The sequence below is a fragment of the Protobothrops mucrosquamatus genome, unplaced genomic scaffold, assembly GCF_001527695.2.
Source record: "Protobothrops mucrosquamatus isolate PMUCROS unplaced genomic scaffold, P.Mucros_1.0 scaffold180, whole genome shotgun sequence".
NCBI lineage: Eukaryota > Metazoa > Chordata > Lepidosauria > Squamata > Viperidae > Protobothrops > Protobothrops mucrosquamatus.
In genome coordinates this window covers 441,570-462,346 of record NW_015386539.1, presented here as the reverse complement: position 1 = coordinate 462,346, position 20,777 = coordinate 441,570, and the positions used below count along the sequence as shown (strand labels likewise).

Here is a 20,777-nt window from a genome sequence, read left to right as displayed (position 1 = left end):
TAGATTTCTAATCAGATAAATTACCTGTTCGTATTAACAGTCAATATTTTTTTTTTTTTTTTAAAAAGACCCGGTGCAGTGTCTATGTTTCCTCTTGAAATTTGGCAGCACGAAACAACTGAATGCTGGAAATTAATTTGCTCTCAGTCTGATTTTTTTTTTAATGTATTGCATTTGCCAAGGCAGTAAAGGAGACTCTGCCACATTTTGGAAAGTCTCCCTTTGATACAATTTTTTTTAAAAAAAGAATCTCGCACTCATACAGCGCCTGACAATAGCAAGCTGCATGTTCCTTATGAATGAAGGTGAACATACGTGTCCCAGGATAATGTTTCAGGATCCAATCTGGGTTGGTCACTGAGACCAAAAGTTTTGACTTCCCAGCTTTTGGACTTGTGCTGGAGCGCGTCTTCAGGGAACTTCTCTCTAGCCAGGCTATATATAAACATAGCTTGCTGTGCCAGTTTCTTTGTTTTAACCTGCAGGAGACTGGCGTCATATTCTGCCAAGAATCACTCTCTGCCTGTCGTTCATGCAACAATTTTTATTTTAAGATCCATTCACCTGAATTTAACCACGTTTCTGCCACCTGGTTGTAATGTGATGATCAACCACCAGGGGGCAGAGCTTCCAAATGGATGTCAGACTTGTCATTCCTCGGAAGAGGTGGCTTGTGTGTGTGTGTGTGTGTGTTTTGATTTGTTTTGTTTTTTGCAAAGTGCTGGGCGCTGATGAAACTTGTTGGATTTTATCCCAAATCCCGGGTTGTGCACCTGTTCTAGCAAGGAAAAATGAAATAAAATAAAGAAAAGAAGAATGACACTATACTTCCTGGAGCTGGGGTGCTGCATTAGCTTGAAACAAGATATTTTATAGCAAATATAAGTGGCATAAGCTTTCCGCTTCCTTACTTTTCATCCCAAGGAAAAGCCCTTCAAGCTTGACTTTGGGTGTTTTACCTGGAGGCAGGGGTTCTTTGTCTTCTGGGAATTCTCCTGTCACTCTTTTGAAGCAGAATACAGGCAGTCCTTGACTTACCACCACAAACAGAAGCCCAAAGCTTTCTGTTGTTAAGGGAGACATTTGTGTAGTGGGTTTTGCCCCATTTTATGACTTTTCTTGCCTCGGTTGTTAAGTGATCCTGGGGATGCTGGAAAGGTCGTAACTGGGAAAGGGACCCCCCTCATTACCACCAAAAGCTCTTGGTGGCCCTGCAGGGAAACAGGGAAGGAAGAAGGGCAGCTGATTCCAGGGATGGGAAGGAAGCCCCCCAAGGGAGCTGGCAGGATGGGGAGGAGGGGACCCTGGCTGCAAACTTTTAGAGCATCAAACTTAAAGCTTTAGAGATTAAACAACCCCAGGTCAGTGAATTCACCAGCTCACTGAAGCCGCCTCTCTCTGCAGCCGCTCCGGGTTCACCTGTGGAAGCCGATGGCCGGCAGCACCAGAAGCAGAAGCCGTGGATGTCAACTTTCCTCTCCTCTCCTCTCTTCCCTTCCCTTCCCTTCCTTTCCCTTCCCTTCCCCTTCTCCTCTTTCCTCTCCTCTCCTCTCCTCTCTTTCCATCCATCCATTTGATCTTTCTTCCTCTCCTCTCCTCTCCTCTCTTCTCTTCTCTTCTCTCCTCTCCTTCCTCTCTTTCCATCCATCCATTTGATCTCTCTCCTCCCCTCCGGTGTTTCGCATCACGACCTGCGCGTTTGTCAGAGACTGGGGAGGAGGGAGGTCGTTGTGCGGGCCAGCCGAGGAAGGCCACCTCCGCTGCGCTCAGCCACGGTCTCTGCGACGCATCCCGGACCGCAGTCGTGTCCTGAGGACTAGAAACTTGCTTGGCCCGGAGGGCAGGCAGCGGGGAGCCTTCCCGGAAGCCGGCGGCTGCGGGCGGCGCTCACGTCAGCCGGCTCTCCTCCTCCTCCTCCTCCTCCTTCCCGAGCCGGCGGCGGCGGCGGCGGCAGCGGCGGGGAGGCCGAGCGGGGCTGCGGTGCCTTTACGTCCCCCCGGAGGGTGACGCCACCAGCGCCCGGGCGAAGGAGGCTCGGCGGCGGCCAGGGCGGCGGAGCGGCAGCCGGAGCGCCGGGATGGAGCCGCCGCCGCGCCGGAGCGCCGGGAGGAGCCGGCAGGCGCTGCCCAGGGGCCGAGCGGGGGAGCCGGCGGGCTGGCGCAAGGTGAGTCCGGGCCGGGCGGCAGGTGGCCGGGAGGCGCGTGGAGGGCAGGGATGGGAGAGCCGCGCGCGGCGCAGCCGGCCGGAACCCGCCGCCGGGTCTGCCGAGGCCGGGTCGCCGTGCACGTGAGAAAGCGCGCGGGTCCCGGGCGCACGTGTAGGCGGCCGGCTGGAGCGGCGCGCGAGCGAGCGAGCGCGCGTGTCCGAGGCTTGCCCGGATTTCTCTCCTCCCTTCTCCTACCACCACCGCCGCCACCACCCCCACCCCCCGTGGGAGTCCCCGAAGAGATGCGCGGGGGCCGGGATGGAGCCCCTTTCCCGGGACAGAAGACCCCGGGCGGGCTTCCTTTTCGCCCCGCGTGGACTCAGACGGGGCTGTCGTGGGGAGGGGGGGATTCGGCACAGTCCTCGGGAAATCAATCAATCCATCACGCACACACAAACACACCGTTTTCTGTTCTGCTCTTCTTCGCCTTTCGTTTCCCTTTGCAATTGCTGTTGTCCTCTGATGGGGGGGGGACCCCGGGGGGGGACCCCGGGCTGAGGGGTCTCTGTGGAGGTTCAAAGAACCAGGGAGAGAACTAAAAGAGGGAAGGGGCAGTTTCCCTCCCCAGGCTCCTGAATGCCACCCAGGCTGCCCATTCTCTTTATTGCCCCCCCTTCCCCCCCCCCATCTGCCTGCCGAGGTGCCCTTCCACCCAGGTTCCCAGGAAGGGGAGCTTCTGCTTCGCTCAGCACCTTCCAGGGGGTGGAGAGGAGAGATGAAGGGCACCGGCAGGGCTGCAGGAGACTCGGCTCTCGCCCTTCGCTCTTGGGTCCTCTCCGGGAGAAGGGGAAACTGAGGCAGGGGACCGTCCGTTAGAAGAAGAAGAAGAAGAAGGGTCCTGGAGAGAACTTGTGCTCCAAGGGGTTAAGGAGGGGGCTCTGGGGGGAGGACTGCGGAGGGAGAATCAGCTGGAGATGCTCAGAAAAAAGGGGGCCTGGCAGCTTGCCTCTTGGGGGGCTGACGGGAGAAGAGAATTGGGCATCAGTGGCCACGGCTGGCATGGAGCCCTTGTGCCCTCATTTAGTGACTTAAGAGCCCGAGGGGGTTTGAGTGCAGGTGTGCATTTGTCCGTCCTGGATTTCATTCCGAGTCCTGGAAGGAAACTTGGTGGCCCAAAGTCCAGGGACTGGCCTGAGATTGGGGAGGTCGTGGTGGACATTCCTGCTCAGCTTCCAGGTGCCCCCAGGATGCCCTCCCTGACTGTTGGGAGCATGGAATTGCAGCCGAGAAGCATCCTGGCCAGGGCGAACGGGGGGGGGGGAACGGATCGATACCTGAGTGAACAGTGGACAGGATCATCTGCTTTCCGGAGATCACTTACACACCTGAGAAAAGGGGATATAATTTCACTCTGCTCTTGGCATCTATTATGCATTAAAAGTTACTTGATCCCCGGACTGTTCAGCCCCACGCTTGGCTCCTGGCCCAAAGAAAGGAAATTTTCCCAACTTCTGACAGGGCCACCGAATGGGGTGCTTCAAGGACACCACCAAACTGATTCACGGGTTGAATTTCTTGTGTGAACGCAGTCAATTACCACATAATGCTGGTTTTGGGGAACTCCTTGTGTTTGACTTGCCAGTTGGACCCCCTTCAGTGACTCCTCTGATGGTTCTCCCAGGCCCGTGGATTAGGATGGTGGCCGTGCCACTTCAGTTTGAATTGTGTCTTGGTCACCAGTATTTTCTGCTTTTGATGGAGGTTTTCTTTCTAAGTTTGTTCATTAGAATCCACTCAGAGTCCCTGTGGTGTCAGACAGGCTCAAAATTCAAATGATGCCCTAATAAACTCAGCTGCAGGCTGGATCCACCCATTGTGCTAAACCACAAGTTTTTTTTTAAGCACGGTTTTGTTGCTAAAGCCGCTTGCAACGGGGTTGGCACATCACACCAAACAAGTGATATTTGAATCCAGGTCAAGTTCTACAAAAGAGAGCGTGCAAACCCCGCTTCGATTTATCATACAATAATTTCACGAATTCTCCTGCTCCAGATGATTTAAGTAGAGTTGAATGAAGTAAGCTAACATCAGTTGGACACTCAGTTTAAATTTGAAACTCAGTTTAAATTTGTGAAGCGAAAGGGCACAACCAGGAACCTTGGGTGTGCGGTGACACTCCCCCGCCCCCCCCTTTGACCTGCAAAGATGGCTATTGTAGTCTTTGTGGGCAGAAAAGAGCAACTGCCTAAATATGTTTCTAAAGAGAAATTACGTTGACAAATTCGGTTGGAAATGTAAATATGAGGAACTCTTGTTAGTTTTTGTCCTGGCTGCCCATCCACAGCTTGTGGCAGCAGCTGGCCAACCTTGGGATGATGCTGCAAAGCTAGCTAGGCTGGAACCTGGTTAAGGACTAACCAGGGAAGTAGCAAATCGTCCCAGGAAGAAGCAAGGCAAGCCATGGTCTCTCTGCTCCCCCGGAGCCATGGTTCCGTGTCCAGGGAGTTTGACCTCGGGCAGTCTGAGTCTGGCCTTTCAAAGGGCTCCTGGCATCGGGATGGCACAACTCACCACTGCCAACTCGTCACGGCCAACTCGCCGTGGGACAATGCAACAATTCAGTTTAATTATTTAAAACAATTTAAACATCATTTGATCTTTGTTATTCACATTTCAGTTTTGTCCCTCCTTTGGCGCCCTTTGTTTCATGATTCTCTTCCACTGTTTCTTTGGTATTAGTGTGACTCTTGTCCCGTGGCAGGTTGGCTGGATGAGTTGACCAGTGGTGAATTGGCTGTGGTGAGTGGTCGCAGACCCCCCTGGCATGAGGGTCCGCACCTGGGATGGGCGGTCCCCCGCGGCCCTTCCCAGCTCAGCCTCTCGCTCCCGCCAGGCCTGTGGGGGCTGCAGCCCCTTGGAGAGATGGGCAGAGAATCCCCGGTGGTGCCAAAGTTCCACGGCTGTTGGCAGGCAAGAGGGGCAGCCTCCTGCAGGGGCCAGGAGATGGCACCATGGCGAGGGACTCCTCGGACGAAGACCTGGAGGTGGCCCAGATCGCATGGGTCCCGGTATCGCCCAGGGCCAGCCAGCAATGGAGCCCCGTAAGCTTTTGGCCTCAGAGCATTCTCCTCCCAGAAGCCGCATAACCCAAGTGAATTGTTAGAACAGGGTGCGAGCCATAGGGCAGCCTAGTAGCCGGGTCAGAAATATCTGGCTTTTATCATTCAGACGTGGCTTAGCGTGTTGTGTGAACCTAGCCAAGGGTGGCTTGTTGACCACAGCACGGGAAATCAGACTAAGGCTTTGTGCAAGATGGAACCTCAGCCAGGGGAAACCGCTCAAGGCCCTTTTTCAGAAGGAATCCGTATTTTCTCCTGGAACTCCAGACCCGCAGATGGGTTGGGAATCACCCGTCAAGCTGAAATTGGAGGAACAAGAGATAATTGCTACCTTTGCAGGACATTCTGTGCCCAAAGCAGTGAACCATCGTATCATCTTACCTTATTTTATCTTTTCTTTTAGATGGATCTGGGGCACCCAGGACCACCCTCCCCGCTACCCTCGCACCCCATCCCCCCTCGAGGGAGCATTGTGGCGCTGCCGTCTCCGGGGGCTTTCTCTCCAGCCGCCGTCCCCTTTGTCCCGGAGGGAACCATCCGCTACCAGCCGGAGGGATCGAGCGGGTCATCGTACATCGGAGGGCAGATGCCAAGCGGGACAAGGCCCGACTCTCTGGGCGAACCCTTCCACGCGCGGCTGCAGCCAGACGGGTCTCGCCGAAGAGCAGAAAGTGAACCCCAAGAACAGGCTGGCGGCCGGCCAATCCCGCCTCTCTCCTTGGAGATCGGCAGAGTCCAGCCTGAAGGCTCAGGGTACAGCACCCCAACTTTGCGGTCTCCGGTAGAGCTGCGCCCCTTGTCCCCTGGATCTGGCAGCTCCTCCTCCCTGTCCAGCCTGTCTCCCTCCATGAAACTTAGCCAGTCCCCAAGCAGGGGGGCTCTTCCTGACCTCTGCGCCTTGGATCCTCTGTCTTCGGGCATCCTGGCCACTGTGGAACTGAAGGACTCCCTCCCCAAGGCCGAATCCAGTGACCACATCTGCCTGAGCCGGCCGGCCTCGTCCCACCGGCTGGGGTCTCTCTCCAAAGCCATCTCCAGCGAGTATCTGTCAGGGGGCAGGATGGGGCCTTCCAAATCCGCCATGCTCTCCAAAGCCGAGTCAGAGGAACTGACCTCCTACTCCAGGGTCCGTCTGTCACCCCAACTGCAAGACCCGCGGAGCAGCAATACCAACCGCGCAGAGAACTTTCTGGAAAGATTTGGCCGGCCACAAACAAGGCAGGACAAGGAGTTCCGGTGAGACGCAGCGGAGGTGGGTGGGCGGGCAAGTGGGCGTGCGGTGGGGAGATGGAGTAAAGTTGTAACGCAAAAGCAGGCGGAAGAGCCTGAAGCAACTTGGGGGAAGGCATGGGTGCCAATGCTCCCCAACCGGGGCAGTTTGAAGGCGTGTGGACTTCAGGCTCTTGACTTCGGTTTTGTTTCAGTCCAGTTCTCGTGGTTTCTTCCGACAGCTAAATTAGGGGATAGGAATTGGGAGGGGGCTGGAGGCAACTTTGACTGCACCGTTGGCTCTACCCCCTTTAAGGCAACTTGCTAAGAACTCTTCCAGGCTCACAAAGGTAAGTCTTTTGGAGTGGTTAGTGGTGAGCTGAATCCAGGCAGATACAAGGCCCCAGGTCCAATTAGGGTGCTCCTGTGGACTTTGGGCCAGTCTCCTTCACAAGCAAGTTGCGAGGATGAAAAGGAGAGAGGCTGCCCTCCTCCCGGGTGGAAACCTGGAGTAGAAATGGAATAAAGCTAAGAGGTTGTGCTTCCTTGCCACAGCCACGAGACAATTGAACGATCCGATTTAATTATTCAAACTAAATTTAAAAATATTTGAATTTTCGTCAATCATATTTTAGTCCGTCCCTCTTTTCGCATCCTTTCTTTCACGATTTCTGTCCCACCTTTTCTTTGATATTAGCGTAACTCTTGTCCCGCGGCAAATTGTCCCGCCGTGATGCGTTGGCCGCAGTGAGTTGGCCGGGGCGAGTTGACCTTGGCGAATTGTTGTGGACCCCGAGGGTCGTGCTTCCTGAAGAGGTCTTCAGAACTTACCTCTTAGAAGCAGGTTTACCTGCTCAGCAGCCCTTTGAGAAGCAGTGGCTGCCTTCCCTCAGCCAGCGTCCTTGGGTGACTGAGTTAAGTCGGTTTCTGCGTTGGTGCAAGTCGCAAGAGAACGGGCTGTGCTTGCAGGGCGTGCCTCGCCTCTTCCCCCCTCCCTCCAGGTAGCCAAGGTTAAAGCTAAAGGTGAATGAATGCGTTTCTGGTGCAGCTGGCCTGACGGGGGACGCAGCCAGCATGATTCAGGCTGCCGATTCCGTGCCACCCAGAGTTGCTTCAGACGGGAAAGGCAGGACAAGAGTATTTCCATAACTCCGGAGAGAGAATGTTTACCTGACGGCTGCTTGGCATGCTTCAGACTTCCTTTTGCAATGTGGAGCAGATTGCCTTGGAAAGGTGAGTGGCATCTGTCATGAACGGATGGGCCGGAGGCGTCACCGCTCCAGCTGACCCCCATGAGGTCTAGGAACCTGCTCTCAAGTGGGGCTCTGGTTACTCAACGGAGCCAAAGTTGTAGATGGGCAGGAGAGCTTTTCGTGGGCTTTGCAAGGGTGTGGGGTGTTCCTTGCAGGACCCGAAGGTTGTGACCTGGCTTGTTTGCATCCCCCGGCATACGCTCCTCAAGACCTCTGGGCAAGACCTGTCTCGTCTTTCCCGGGAGAGAGTTCCTCTGGTTACGTGCAGAGGAAAAGCCCCTTTGGGACAGCCATGACCTGGATGATGGAGGATCTCCCTAGACATCAGAAAGAAATTCCGGGTTTAACCAGTTATCTTTTCTTCCCAGTGGACACTCCAGCTGGGGATCATGAGACTTGTAGTTGATTGTGCTTGATAGTCAGAGTCTGGGAAAGCTACTTAGTCCTTCCCCCCACCCCGAAGCAGCTGGTTTGAAAGGCACCCCTGTCTTTGCACGATACAGGTAGTCCTCGACTTACGACGACGGGCCCAACATTTCTATTAAGTGAGACATTTGTTTGGTGTGTTTTGCCCCATTTTACGACCCTCCTTGCCACATTTGTTAAGTGAATCGCTGCAGTTGATAAATTAGTAACCCGGTTGTTAAGGCAATCTGGCTTCCTCATTGACTGTTTATCAGGAGGTCGCAGGAGGGGATCACGTGACCCCTGATGACGCTACAACCGTCACAAATATGAACCACCGGTCTGTGTACTATACGTTGCGTCGCGGTCTGAGTTGACCAAAATACATTAAGCCACAGGCAGTGAATCCAGGCGAGAAGGAATGAAACAGATGATGTGAAAAAGGCAGTTCTTTTATTTCACCGACCTGGTTAAGCCTATTGTGCGAACACGTAAACACCCTCGTAAACACTTGCTGCAAGTAAACCACATTGTCGGATTAAATAGGTAAGGAGGGGGGACGGTGGTCTCCATGGTAACCCAGATTTACTCATCCCTGCGTTGTATTTCAGAGCCCCCAAAGGGTGATTTTGGTAAAAGGCAGGCACAGGAAACACGAATCTGCCTTTTTTCCCCCTTATCAATGAATAGTGTGCTATTTCTCCAGTGCTCTGTTAGAGAAAAATAGAAATAGGAAAATAGGGGTTTGCTTGTGTTTTTTTGTTTCCTTTCAGTTTTTACAATGTCCCGGGGATTTTACTGATGGAGAGGGTGTCCATCCCCCCCCCCCGAATGCAATCAGCGAATCAAGACTAGCCTCAGCCATGGCTGGGGAGGGGGCAGGCCAGCTGTGCGCCTGGCGATGATGTTTTTATGAAGCTGTATGCACAAAAGGCCCCCCCTTCTCTCATTCACAGAGACGTAGCTTTAGAGCAATCCTTAAGACCGAGGATGGATCTTCGTGGCGTTCCAGAAGGAATTTAAAACCTGGTTCTGATGGCTGGCTTAGGGCCCCGATGGGGACGCTCTTTGCTGGAGGTGATTGCTGGGGTACAAAAGACACACATACACACACACACACACACACCCTCCCTCCATGCCGTCTGCACCCTTGGTTTTAGTCTCTACGTTTCATTAATTTTAACTGTTTTTATATTTAGCTTTTTATCTTTAGAGCCGTGGTGGTGCAGTGGTTAGAATGCCGTACTGCAGGTTAACTCATTGCTCACTGCTAGGAGTTTGATCCTGACCGGCTCAAGGTTGACTCAGCCTTCCGTCCTTCTGAGGCCGGTAAAATGAGGACCCAGATTGTTGAGGGCAGGTTGCTGACTCTGTAAACCGCTTAGAGAGGGCTGTAAAGCACTGCGAAGCGGTATATAAGTCTGAGTGCTATTGCTATTATCAATCTATAAGCCATAGGCGGCACATAAATTTAACATAAATTTAATCAACAAATGAAGTAAAATAAACCTGGGTGGACTTTGACTCCCAGAATTACACAGCCTGCATGCATTCTGGGAGTTGAAGTCCAGGTTCAATTCTCATTTTTACAGCGAGACACACAAACTAAAAATTCTTTGCTTTCCGTAGTTGGCCTTCTGCGCATTTTGCCCTGCAGTTCTTCAGCTGGGGCTGGAGAAGCTTACGGGAGAGCAGGACGGATCAAAATGCAAACTGACACGTGAAAAAAAAATGGGGCATCTCAGGCCATGCTACACCAGGCACACGTGCTCAGAGAAATGTTTACAAATGTGAGTGTAAGGGTGAGGGTAATGTCACGTTCAATCCATCAGACTCGCAAAATGAGGCTAAAATGGAAAAGATTCGAGGGAAAAAAAGGACAAGAAATTGAAGAGGTTACGTCAGAAGATGGAAATAAATGCTGACAGAGATCCAGCCCATCTGAAGGGCAACCAGGGCAAGCCTTTGCTCACTGAGCCTGTTTGAGGAAGGGTCCCACCTGTCCCCTTTGGGAGATGCTTTAACCTGGACTTCAACTTCAATAGTGTCAGGTCACTATTATCATCCAAGGGCAAAAGAAACAGTTGGTCCCTGTAGCTTGGAAAGCCGAGAAACCATAATCCCCAGACTGTTTCTTACCAGAGCTGATGCCTGCAGCTGACTTATTCTGGCAGAGAGCAGAAATGATGAAGCATCATAAGCCAAAACCATCCTGGAATTTTGGGGGGGACCCTTTGCCGGAGAATTCGGGCGTCTACACAAGTGTCATTTTAATTAACCCTAAGAAAAGCCTGGAGTTTGGATTCTGTTTTTCTTCCCAGATTAAGGTGGCCAGTGGTTCTTTTTATGTGTCAGGATGTGCCTTAAGTTCTGGAGAACTTCGACTCCCTCTGCCCCATCCTCAACTGCTGGTCCATGCCTGCTGCAGAGTCTCCTGATGGTTGGTCCCAGGAGGGGTTGGCAGCCCCCAGGGCTAGGGATTCTTGCATAACTCCAACCGGCCCCACATCCCCCACGTAAGGCTTTGGGGGGGTGTGTGTGGAGGCAGACCCAGTCAAGCTCGCTTCTTCCTTCTTGCTTGCAGGCCTCTTGACTTGCTGTTCAAGATGCAAACGTGGGTAGTTGCTGGAAGTCAAGCGACATTGCCTAGAATCCACGCCCCCCCATCAACTGCCCCGCTTCCATTTATAGAGCTCCTGACATCCTCATTTCTAAACCCCATTAATGCAGTCAAGGATATGGAGTTCTCCCCAAGCTATTTTCCCCGGAGATATTTTTACTGCTGTCAAGTTTGTTTCTTTAGCCATGAAAGAGAAACACATCTCCAGAGGTTTATGATGTAGAATTTGGGGAGGGGAGGATGGGGTCCTCCCAGCACACTGGACCACAGATTAGCCAACCACAGTTTAGGCAAGGGTGTTACACGTGATGAAGCATCTGGATAGGAGATGATGGAGACATTCCAGGGCTCTAAGATCCCTTGGGACGTTGGAAACACAATCCGGAAGAAGTCAAAACAACAAATGACTTCTGTATAATTAAAATTGCGGAATGGGACAACAACATTCACAGTCAACTCACTGCAGAACAACTTTCCATGGCCAACTTGCCACCGGCGAGCTAGCTGCAGGACTATTTGATTATTTAAAGTAATTAAAAAAACAAGTTTAATTTTTGTCATTCATGTTTCATTTCGTCCTTCATCCTTTCTTTCGTGATTCTATTCCACTATTTCTTTCGGTGTCAGAGGGGGAGTTGTCCCATCCCACAATTTTAATTGCACAGAAGTCATTTGTTGCTGACCTCTTCCGGATTGTGTTTCCAACTTCCCAAGGGATCTTACAGCCTTGGAATGCCTCGATCCAGATTGGCTGGGAATGATGGGGCAGTGCAATTGAAGGGCGAGGCTGCGGTAGAGGTCTCCCAACAGCTCTGGAAGGGGCCCCTTCCTCCGGGAGAGGGATCAGCTCAGGCCTAGCAAATGTCGGGGTAACGTGGTTGGCTTTTCCTGTCTCCCCAGCATCACGGTGGTGACGTGGAACGTCGGCAGCTCCATGCCCCCCAGCGACGTGGCCTCCCTCTTGCACCTGGACTCAGGGGACTCCAGTGACAGCGACATGATTGCCATCGGGTAAGGCGAAGGGGAGACGCACTTCCTGGAACATCTGTGGCTCCTTTTTCTAGATCACCTTTATTGTCATTTTTTCACCGTGGGCACGCTGGCACACATTAAAAAGGCAATTCTGTTGCCTGCTCTCAAAAGTGTACACATACATAACACACGTACGGACATGCTATATACATGCATACCGTGTTTCCGGGAAAATAAGACCCAGCGGGAAAATAAGCCCTAGCAGGATTTTTCGTAATATAAAATAAGCCCTGGTTAAGATCGTCAGCCAGCATTTAGTACCGTATTTCCCCGAATATAAGCCCTTACAGGAAAATAAGCCCTAATGCGTCTTTTGGAGCAAAAATATAATATAAGACCTGGTCTTATCTTCAGGGAAATGTATGTATAAAGCTACATCCTTACATATAAACATATATAAATATTCATTATTGTCCATTTTGGACACATAGCGGAAAGAGGAAGCTTGAGAGTTCACAAGTTTGATGCTGCGTGGAACAAAATTGTTGCTGAATCTGGATATTCTGCTTCGGATACGACGTTTTCAGTTGTGTTCCCGCATTTCAAAGTGGCCAGGTTTTTGGTGGTTTGGGAGCCCAGTTCAGCATCCCACAGGAGGACGGGGACAGGCGGATGAGGAGGGGGCAACGCCAGAGTTCCCACCGCAGAACAGGCTGGCGTGTCTGAAGGCGGAAAGACGCCCCATTTTCGCCGGTTCCCAGGGAACAGCCGGGCTGCTGATCAGGTGGAAACTTCGAGGGGAAGCTGGTGATTTTGCACTGTTTTGCAGGTTGCAGGAGGTGAATTCCATGCTCAACAAACGCCTGAAGGACGCGCTCTTCACCGACCAGTGGAGTGAGCTTTTCATGGAGGTGTTGAGCCCCTTTAACTTCGTCCTGGTAAGCCCAACCTTTGCGGCTTTGTGGACTGGCTGGTGGAGGGGATGGTTCCGCACGGGCAGCGGGCAAGCGCGTGTAGCTCCGTTTGTGCAAGCGTGCCCACCGTTTGTGCCTGCTGCTCGCACAAGTGGGAACACACATGCACACACTGGCCCTCCACTTCCACGGGCCGGTTCCGAATGGCTCAAGGCCCGGTAGTGGGCTGCAACCTGGGAGTTGGGGACCCCTTTGAGGAAAATCCGAAAGGAATTTGCAGAGCGACTAACAAAACCAGGCACCCTTGAGATAGATAGGGCCAAAATCTGGGTTATTTTAGCATTTGGGGAGAATTTCAGGAAGTAATTCCCCCCCCCAATCCCCCTCAAACTGCCTCTGCTTTGAGCAGTTTTCAGGCCAAAGGGAGTGCAAGGCTTAAGGCACGTAATCTGCCTTGTAAACCATCCTCCCACACTTCCTAACCCGGCCACATGACTCTGAAAGCCGGCCAGATAAGCCGATTCCTCTCCGGTCATGAAATGAATGAAGCTCAGAAGGATAGATTGATTCAACTCAAGCGGCCAAAGCAGAAGTCACCTGCTCTTCTAGACAGCCTTTGAAGCAGAGTTTCTCAACCTTGACACACACAAACACACTCACTTTACAATGTGTGGACTTCAACTGTGTGGACTGGGGAATTCTGGGAATTCTGATGTCCCCATGTTGTGCAGTTTATTCTCCTATAAACATGTATTTTTGCAAGCAGTTGTCCTGAAATATTTCTGGTTTTCCTTTTTTTATTCGTGAACCCCGATCCGAAGTCCAGAAAAGGACAGATTTTGCACATTGGTAGCATTCACACCAAGTGAAGTGTGAACTGGAAAGGCTCTAATTAAAATCAAACTGAATTAATTTCCCTGCAACCCTTAAAATTCTGACTGTTGAAGCTTCAATTTGTAAAATGCATCTAAGGGGGGGGAAAAAACCCTTCTGCCTTTTTTTTTTTTTTTGGTTGCTTTAATTAGAAATATAAATAGTTTGGCAGGGAAGTGTTATCACGGCGTATGCCAGCTGCTACTTCTCCAGAGCTGTGTGGTTTTTCCAAGAGATGCTTTTGCTTTGAGCAAAGAGCTTTCACTAATGGAAGCGGCTCCTTCTTCTGATCAGCCTGGGTCGATTGGGATCCGGCAGGCGTTTCCCCAAGGAGCCTTCCAGTCTTAGGGTTATTTGCAATGTGGATGTTCAGAATTAGAACTCAGTGCCTCTCACTGCCTTTTGCTGTTTCAGGTGAGCACGGTACGGATGCAAGGAGTTATCCTGTTTGTCTTTGCAAAGTATTACCACCTGCCTTTCCTACAGAACATCCAGACAGACTGCACCCGGACAGGGCTGGGCGGTTACTGGGTGAGTGAGTTGGCACCAAGGCGTGATTTATATTTGGGACCCAGCTGGAGAAATCGAGCAGGAGCAATTAAGCGATTGGAATAAAGCTGGAAGGGGCCTTGGAGGTCTTCTAGTTCAGCCCCCTGCTCAAGCAGGAGACCCTAGACCAGGGGTAGGCAACCTTGGCTCTTTTATGACTCGTGGACTTCAACACCCAGAATTACTGAGCCAGCTATGCTGGCTCAGGAATTCTGGGAGTTGAAGTCCACAAGTCATAAAAGAGCCAAGGTTGCCTACCCCTGCCCTAGACCATTCCAGACAGATTGCTGTCCAGTCTCTCCTTAAAAGCCCCCAGTGATGGAGCACCCACAACTTCTGGTGGCAAGCCGTTCCACCGGTTAATTGTCCTCCCTGTCAGGAAGTTTCTCCTTAGTTCGAGGTTGATTTGTTTTCCTCTGTTGTTTCTTGTCCTGGTGCTTAGCACGCTGCTAAGGGCTCAGCTCAGCACTCCCCAGGGACAACAGCTGCCCCCTCCAAGTTACTGCCTCTCCCCCTGTTCAGCCAAGCCCCCGATTCCATTGGCCTCAGGGGGGCAAGTGCTGGTGATGCCCCCCTGAGGGCACTGCTCTAAGTGGAAAGGATGACGGTGACTGAGCTTGGCAAATGTTGCTTTTCCAAGATAGCTCTTCCCACGTGGGAGCGCCGTGGCCCCTGGTGCTGCCTCCCGCAGCTCCGATGGCCTATTTCCTCTGCCCCCCTCGGGCCCATTGATCCTCTGCCTTCCTCCCCTTGCAGGGCAACAAGGGAGGGGTGAGTGTCCGGTTGGCCATCTTCGGGCACATGGTTTGCTTCTTGAACTGCCACCTGCCGGCACACATGGAGAAGGCGGAGCAGCGTAAGGAGGACTTTACCACCATCCTCCACCTGCAGCAGTTCGAGGGGCCCTCGGCCAACGGCATTCTCGACCACGAGTGAGTAGCAGCACCTACTGCGTCCTTCCGGCCCGGGGAAAGGAGCCCAGGAGGGCAGGGGGAAAGGGTGGATGCCTTGGCTGGTTCCATTCTCTTTTGGGAGAAGCCATGTCAGTTCGGAAGGTCCATTTTGGGTGGCTTCTGATCAATGATCGGATGGGATTTTTATCCGTCTGTGAAAAGTCCCCCACAACTTCCTTCTCCTTCCCCGTGTTTCCCCTCCAGCCTCGTCTTCTGGTTTGGGGATCTCAACTTCCGCATTGAGAGCCTGGACATCCGCTACGTGAAGTACGCCATTGACAACAGCATCCTCCATCAGCTCTGGGAGAAGGACCAGGTGAGAAATACACATGGGTGCTTAGTGTGTGTGTGTGCAGGGGTGCGGGTTGGGGGAGAGGAACAGGAAGCAGCAGCCTGTATGATGGACACATTCTCCTGTTGAGGTCAATCCTGGCCCCCTCAGAGAGGGCACGCAACCTGGGAGTCCTCCTGGATTCACGGCTGACATTGGAAGACCATTTGTCGGCCGTGACCAGGGGGGCGTTTTATCAGGTTCGCCTGATATACCAGTTGCGGCCTTTTCTGGACCGGGACGCCTTGCGCACAGTCACTCAGGCTCTCGTCACCTCCCGCCTGGACTACTGTAATGCTCTCTACATGGGGCTCCCCTTGAGGAGCATCCGGAGGCTCCAGCTAGTCCAGAATGCGGCCGCGCGGGCGGTGTTGGGAGGGACTCGTCGCTCCCATATAACACCGCTTTTGCGTGAGCTGCACTGGCTGCCGGTGGCCTTCCGGGTGCGCTTCAAGGTGTTGGNCTCTTGCACCTGGACTCAGGGGACTCCAGTGACAGCGACATGATTGCCATCGGGTAAGGCGAAGGGGAGACGCACTTCCTGGAACATCTGTGGCTCCTTTTTCTAGATCACCTTTATTGTCATTTTTTCACCGTGGGCACGCTGGCACACATTAAAAAGGCAATTCTGTTGCCTGCTCTCAAAAGTGTACACATACATATCACACGTACGGACATGCTATATACATGCATACCGTGTTTCTGGGAAAATAAGACCCAGCTGGAAAATAAGCCCTAGCAGTAATATAAAAAAAGCCCCGTTAAGATCGTCAGCCAGCATTTAGTCCCGTATTTCCCCGAATATAAGCCCTAACAGGAAAATAAGCCCTAATGCGTCTTTTGGAGCAAAAATATAATATAAGACCTGGTCTTATCTTCAGGGAAATGTATGTATAAAGCTACATCCTTACATATAAACATATATAAATATTCATTATTGTCCATTTTGGACACATAGCGGAAAGAGGAAGCTTGAGAGTTCACAAGGTTGATGCTGCGTGGAACAAAATTGTTGCTGAATCTGGATATTCTGCTTCGGATACGACGTTTTCAGTTGTGTTCCCGCATTTCAAAGTGGCCAGGTTTTTGGTGGTTTGGGAGCCCAGTTCAGCATCCCACAGGAGGACGGGGACAGGCGGATGAGGAGGGGGCAACGCCGGAGTTCCCACCGCAGAACAGGCTGGCGTGTCTCAAGGCGGAAAGACGCCCCATTTTTGCCGGTTCCCAGGGAACAGCCGGGCTGCTGATCAGCTGGAAACTTCGAGGGAAAGCTGGTGATTTTGCACTGTTTTGCAGGTTGCAGGAGGTGAATTCCATGCTCAACAAACGCCTGAAGGACGCGCTCTTCACCGACCAGTGGAGTGAGCTTTTCATGGAGGTGTTGAGCCCCTTTAACTTCGTCCTGGTAAGCCCAACCTTTGCAGCTTTGTGGACGGCCGGGGGGGGGGATGGTTCCGCACGGGCAGTGGGCAAGCGTGTGTAGCTCCATTTGTGCAAGCGTGCCCACCGTTTGTGCCTGCTGCTCGCACAAGTGGGAACACACGTGCACACACTGGCCCTCCACTTCCACGGGCTGGTTCCGAATGGCTCAAGGCCCGGTAGTGGGCTGCAACCTGGGAGTTGGGGACCCCTTTGAGGAAAATCCGAAAGGAATTTGCAGAGCGACTAACAAAACCAAGCACCCTTGGGATAGATAGGGCCAAAATCTGGGTTATTTTAGCATTTGGGGAGAATTTCAGGAAGTAATTCCCCCCCCCAATCCCCCTCAAACTGCCTCTGCTTTGAGCAGTTTTCAGGCCAAAGGGAGTGCAAGGCTTAAGGCACGTAATCTGCCTTGTAAACCATCCTCCCACACTTCCTAACCCGGCCACATGACTCTGAAAGCCGGCCAGATAAGCCGATTCCTCTCCGGTCATGAAATGAATGAAGCTCAGAAAGATAGATTGATTCAACTCAAGCGGCCAAAGCAGAAGTCACCTGCTCTTCTAGACAGTCTTTGAAGCAGAGTTTCTCAACCTTGACACACACAAACACATCCACTTTACAACGTGTAGACTTCAACCGTGCGGACTGGGGAATTCTGGGAATTCTGATGTCCCCATGTTGTGCAGTTTATTCTCCTATAAACATGTATTTTTGCAAGCAGTTGTCCTGAAATATTTCTGGTTTCCCTTTTTTTATTCGTGAACCCCGATCCGAAGTCCAGAAAAGGACAGATTTTGCACATTGGTAGCATTCACACCAAGTGAAGTGTGAACTGGAAAGGCTCTAATTAAAATCAAACTGAATTAATTTCCCTGCAACCCTTAAAATTCTGACTGTTGAAGCTTCAATTTGTAAAATGCATCTAAGGGGGGGAAAAAAAACCTTCTGCCTTTTTTTTTTTTTTTTGGTTGCTTTAATTAGAAATATAAATAGTTTGGCAGGGAAGTGTTATCACGGCGTATGCCAGCTGCTACTTCTCCAGAGCTGTGTGGTTTTTCCAAGAGATGCTTTTGCTTTGAGCAAAGAGCCTTCACTAATGGAAGCGGCTCCTTCTTCTGATCAGCCTGGGTCGATTGGGATCCGGCAGGCGTTTCCCCAAGGAGCCTTCCAGTCTTAGGGTTATTTGCAATGTGGATGTTCAGAATTAGAACTCAGTGCCTCTCACTGCCTTTTGCTGTTTCAGGTGAGCACGGTACGGATGCAAGGAGTTATCCTGTTTGTCTTTTCAAAATATTACCACCTGCCTTTCCTACAGAACATCCAGACAGACTGCACCCGGACAGGGCTGGGCGGTTACTGGGTGAGTGAGTTGACACCAAGGCATGATTTATATTTGGGACCAAGCTAGCAGGAGCAATTAAGCGATTGGAATAAAGCTGGAAGGGGCCTTGGAGGTCTTCTAGTCCAGCCCCCTGCTCAAGCAGGAGACCCTAGACCATTCCAGACAGGTGGCTGTCCGGTCTCTCCTTAAAAGCCCCCAGTGATGGAGCACCCACCACTTCTGGTGGCAAGCTGTTCCACCGGTTAATGGTCCTCCCTGTCAGGAAGTTTCTCCTTAGTTCCAGGTTGATTTGTTTCCCTCTGTTGTTTCTTGTCCTGGTGCTTAGCACGCTGCTAAGGGCTCAGCTCAGCACTCTCCAAGGACAACAGCTGCCCCCTCCAAGGTCCTGCCTCTCCCCCTGTTCAGCCAAGCCCCCGATTCCATTGGCCTCAGGGGGGCAAATGTTGGTGATGCCCCCCTGAGGGCACTGCTCTAAGTGGAAAGGATGACTGTTAAGTCCTGGGAATAATGGCGCTTGAGACGAAGCATCTCCAACAAGTCTTTATTGTTTGCTCCATTCTACGAACAACGACAAACCCCAGAGGCGCGCAAGCCTCTATTTATACTCTCCGATCCCCGGGCAATTCCCCCAGTCACAAGGTAGTCTTTTCCCGCCTTGCGCATGCGCGCAAGACCGGCGCCGGTCAGTCTGGTCCCGGGCAGCTTTTGCAAATGCCTGGGACTCTTGCAACTTCCCGCGCCTGCTTCTGCAGGCACGGGACACAACAATGACGATGACTGAGCTTGGCAAATGTTGCTTTTCCAAGATAGCTCTTCCCACGTGGGAGCACCGTGGCCCCTGGTGCTGCCTCCCGCAACTCCGATGGCCCATTGATCCTCTGCCTTCCTCCCCTTGCAGGGCAACAAGGGAGGGGTGAGTGTCCGGTTGGCCATCTTCGGGCACATGGTTTGCTTCTTGAACTGCCACCTGCCGGCACACATGGAGAAGGCGGAGCAGCGTAAGGAGGACTTTACCACCATCCTCCACCTGCAGCAGTTCGAGGGGCCCTCGGCCAACGGCATTCTCGACCACGAGTGAGTAGCAGCACCTACTGCGTCCTTCCGGCCCGGGGAAAGGAGCCCAGGAGGGCAGGGGGAAAGGGTGGGTGCCTTGGCTGGCTCCACCCTCTTTGGGGAGAAGCCGTGTCAGTTCGGAAGGTCCATTTTGGGTGACTTCTGATCAATGATCGGATGGGATTTTTATCCGACTGTGAAAAGTTCCCCACGAGTGCCTTCTCCTTCCCCGTGTCTCCCCTCCAGCCTCGTCTTCTGGTTTGGGGATCTCAACTTCCGCATTGAGAGCCTGGACATCCGCTACGTGAAGTACGCCATTGACAACAGCATCCTCCATCAGCTCTGGGAGAAGGACCAGGTGAGAAATACACATGGGTGCCTGGTGTGTGTGTGCAGGGGTGCGGGTTGGGGGAGAGGAACAGGAAGCAGCAGCCTATATGATGGACACATTCTCCTGTTGAGGTCAATCAACTAGAATAGGGCTGGAAGGGACCTTGGAGGTGGTCTAGTCCAGCCCCCTGCTCAAGCAGGAGACCCTAGACCAGGAGTAGGCAACCTTGGCTCTTTTATGACTTGTGGCTGGCTCAGGAATTCTGGGAGTTGAAGTCCACGAGTCATAAAAGAGCCAAGGTTGCCTACCCCTGCCCTAGACCATCCCAGGCAAGCGGCTGTCCAGTCTCTTCTTAAAAGCCTCCAGTGATGGAGCACCCACAGCTTCTGGAGGCAAGGAGTTCCACTGGTTAATTGTTCTGTTAGGAAGTTTCTCCTTAATTCCAGCTTGCTTCTCTCCTTCTGCAGCTTAACATTGCAAAAACCACGTGGCCCATTCTGAAGGGCTTCCAAGAAGGATTCCTCAACTTCCCCCCGACCTTTAAATTTGACGTGGGAACTAACATGTATGACACCAGGTATGGAGGACTATTGGGGGGAGGGGTTGGGAATTAGTAGGATCTACTCCTGGACTGTGCAGAGGCATTGATTTAGAGGTAGTCCTCGACTTACGACCACAATGGAATCCAAAATTTCTGTCGTTAAGTGAGGCATTTGCTGTGACGGTTGCTGTGTCCCGGGGTCACGTGATTCCCCAATCCCCAATTGGAATTGACAAAATCCCCATCTGTCAATTGCAAAAGGCAGCTTGACTTGGAACAGCTGGCATCCTTCAACACTATCTTTTAACACCATCAAAGAACATCTGCCTATCCCAGGTCCTTGGGAAGATCTCAACAGCTGGATAAAGATGCCGGCTCCAGACACAACATCTGGCTGGCTGTGCGATCAATCATAATCATGATTTACAGTAGACACACACAAAGCCTGTTTATCCCAGCCCCCACTTAAGGCCTCACTTCCTGCCCGTCTGTTGTGCCCCGCAGCGCCAAGAAGCGGAAGCCGGCTTGGACAGACCGTATCCTATGGAAAATCAAAAGCGGTGGCCACCCAGTGCATTCTGGGAGATCCAGCGGTGGGAACTTGACTGTGACCCAGCTCTGCTATTGCAGCCATATGGAGTACACTGTGAGCGATCACAAGCCCGTGGTCTCCGTTTTTGCAGTACTGGTGAGTCCACAGCCCTATTGATACCCCCCCGACACACACACACACACACACAC

The 20,777-nt window shown here is 52.2% G+C and overlaps 1 protein-coding gene across 1 annotated transcript in view; it reads left to right on the top strand.

Moving 5' to 3' along the window:
- The first annotated feature begins 5,157 nt into the window (after positions 1–5,157).
- The window catches only part of INPP5J (inositol polyphosphate-5-phosphatase J), an 18,549-nt gene continuing 2,929 nt past the window's right edge, over positions 5,158–20,777 (top strand). Inside the window, exons 1-9 of the mRNA XM_015813629.2 lie at positions 5,158–5,214; positions 5,669–6,501; positions 11,653–11,763; positions 12,554–12,662; positions 13,926–14,042; positions 14,817–14,992; positions 15,218–15,329; positions 19,963–20,072; positions 20,541–20,724. Of these exons, the coding sequence (XP_015669115.2) occupies positions 5,158–5,214; positions 5,669–6,501; positions 11,653–11,763; positions 12,554–12,662; positions 13,926–14,042; positions 14,817–14,992; positions 15,218–15,329; positions 19,963–20,072; positions 20,541–20,724 (1,809 nt within the window). The remainder of the gene's footprint in view (positions 5,215–5,668; positions 6,502–11,652; positions 11,764–12,553; positions 12,663–13,925; positions 14,043–14,816; positions 14,993–15,217; positions 15,330–19,962; positions 20,073–20,540; positions 20,725–20,777) is intronic.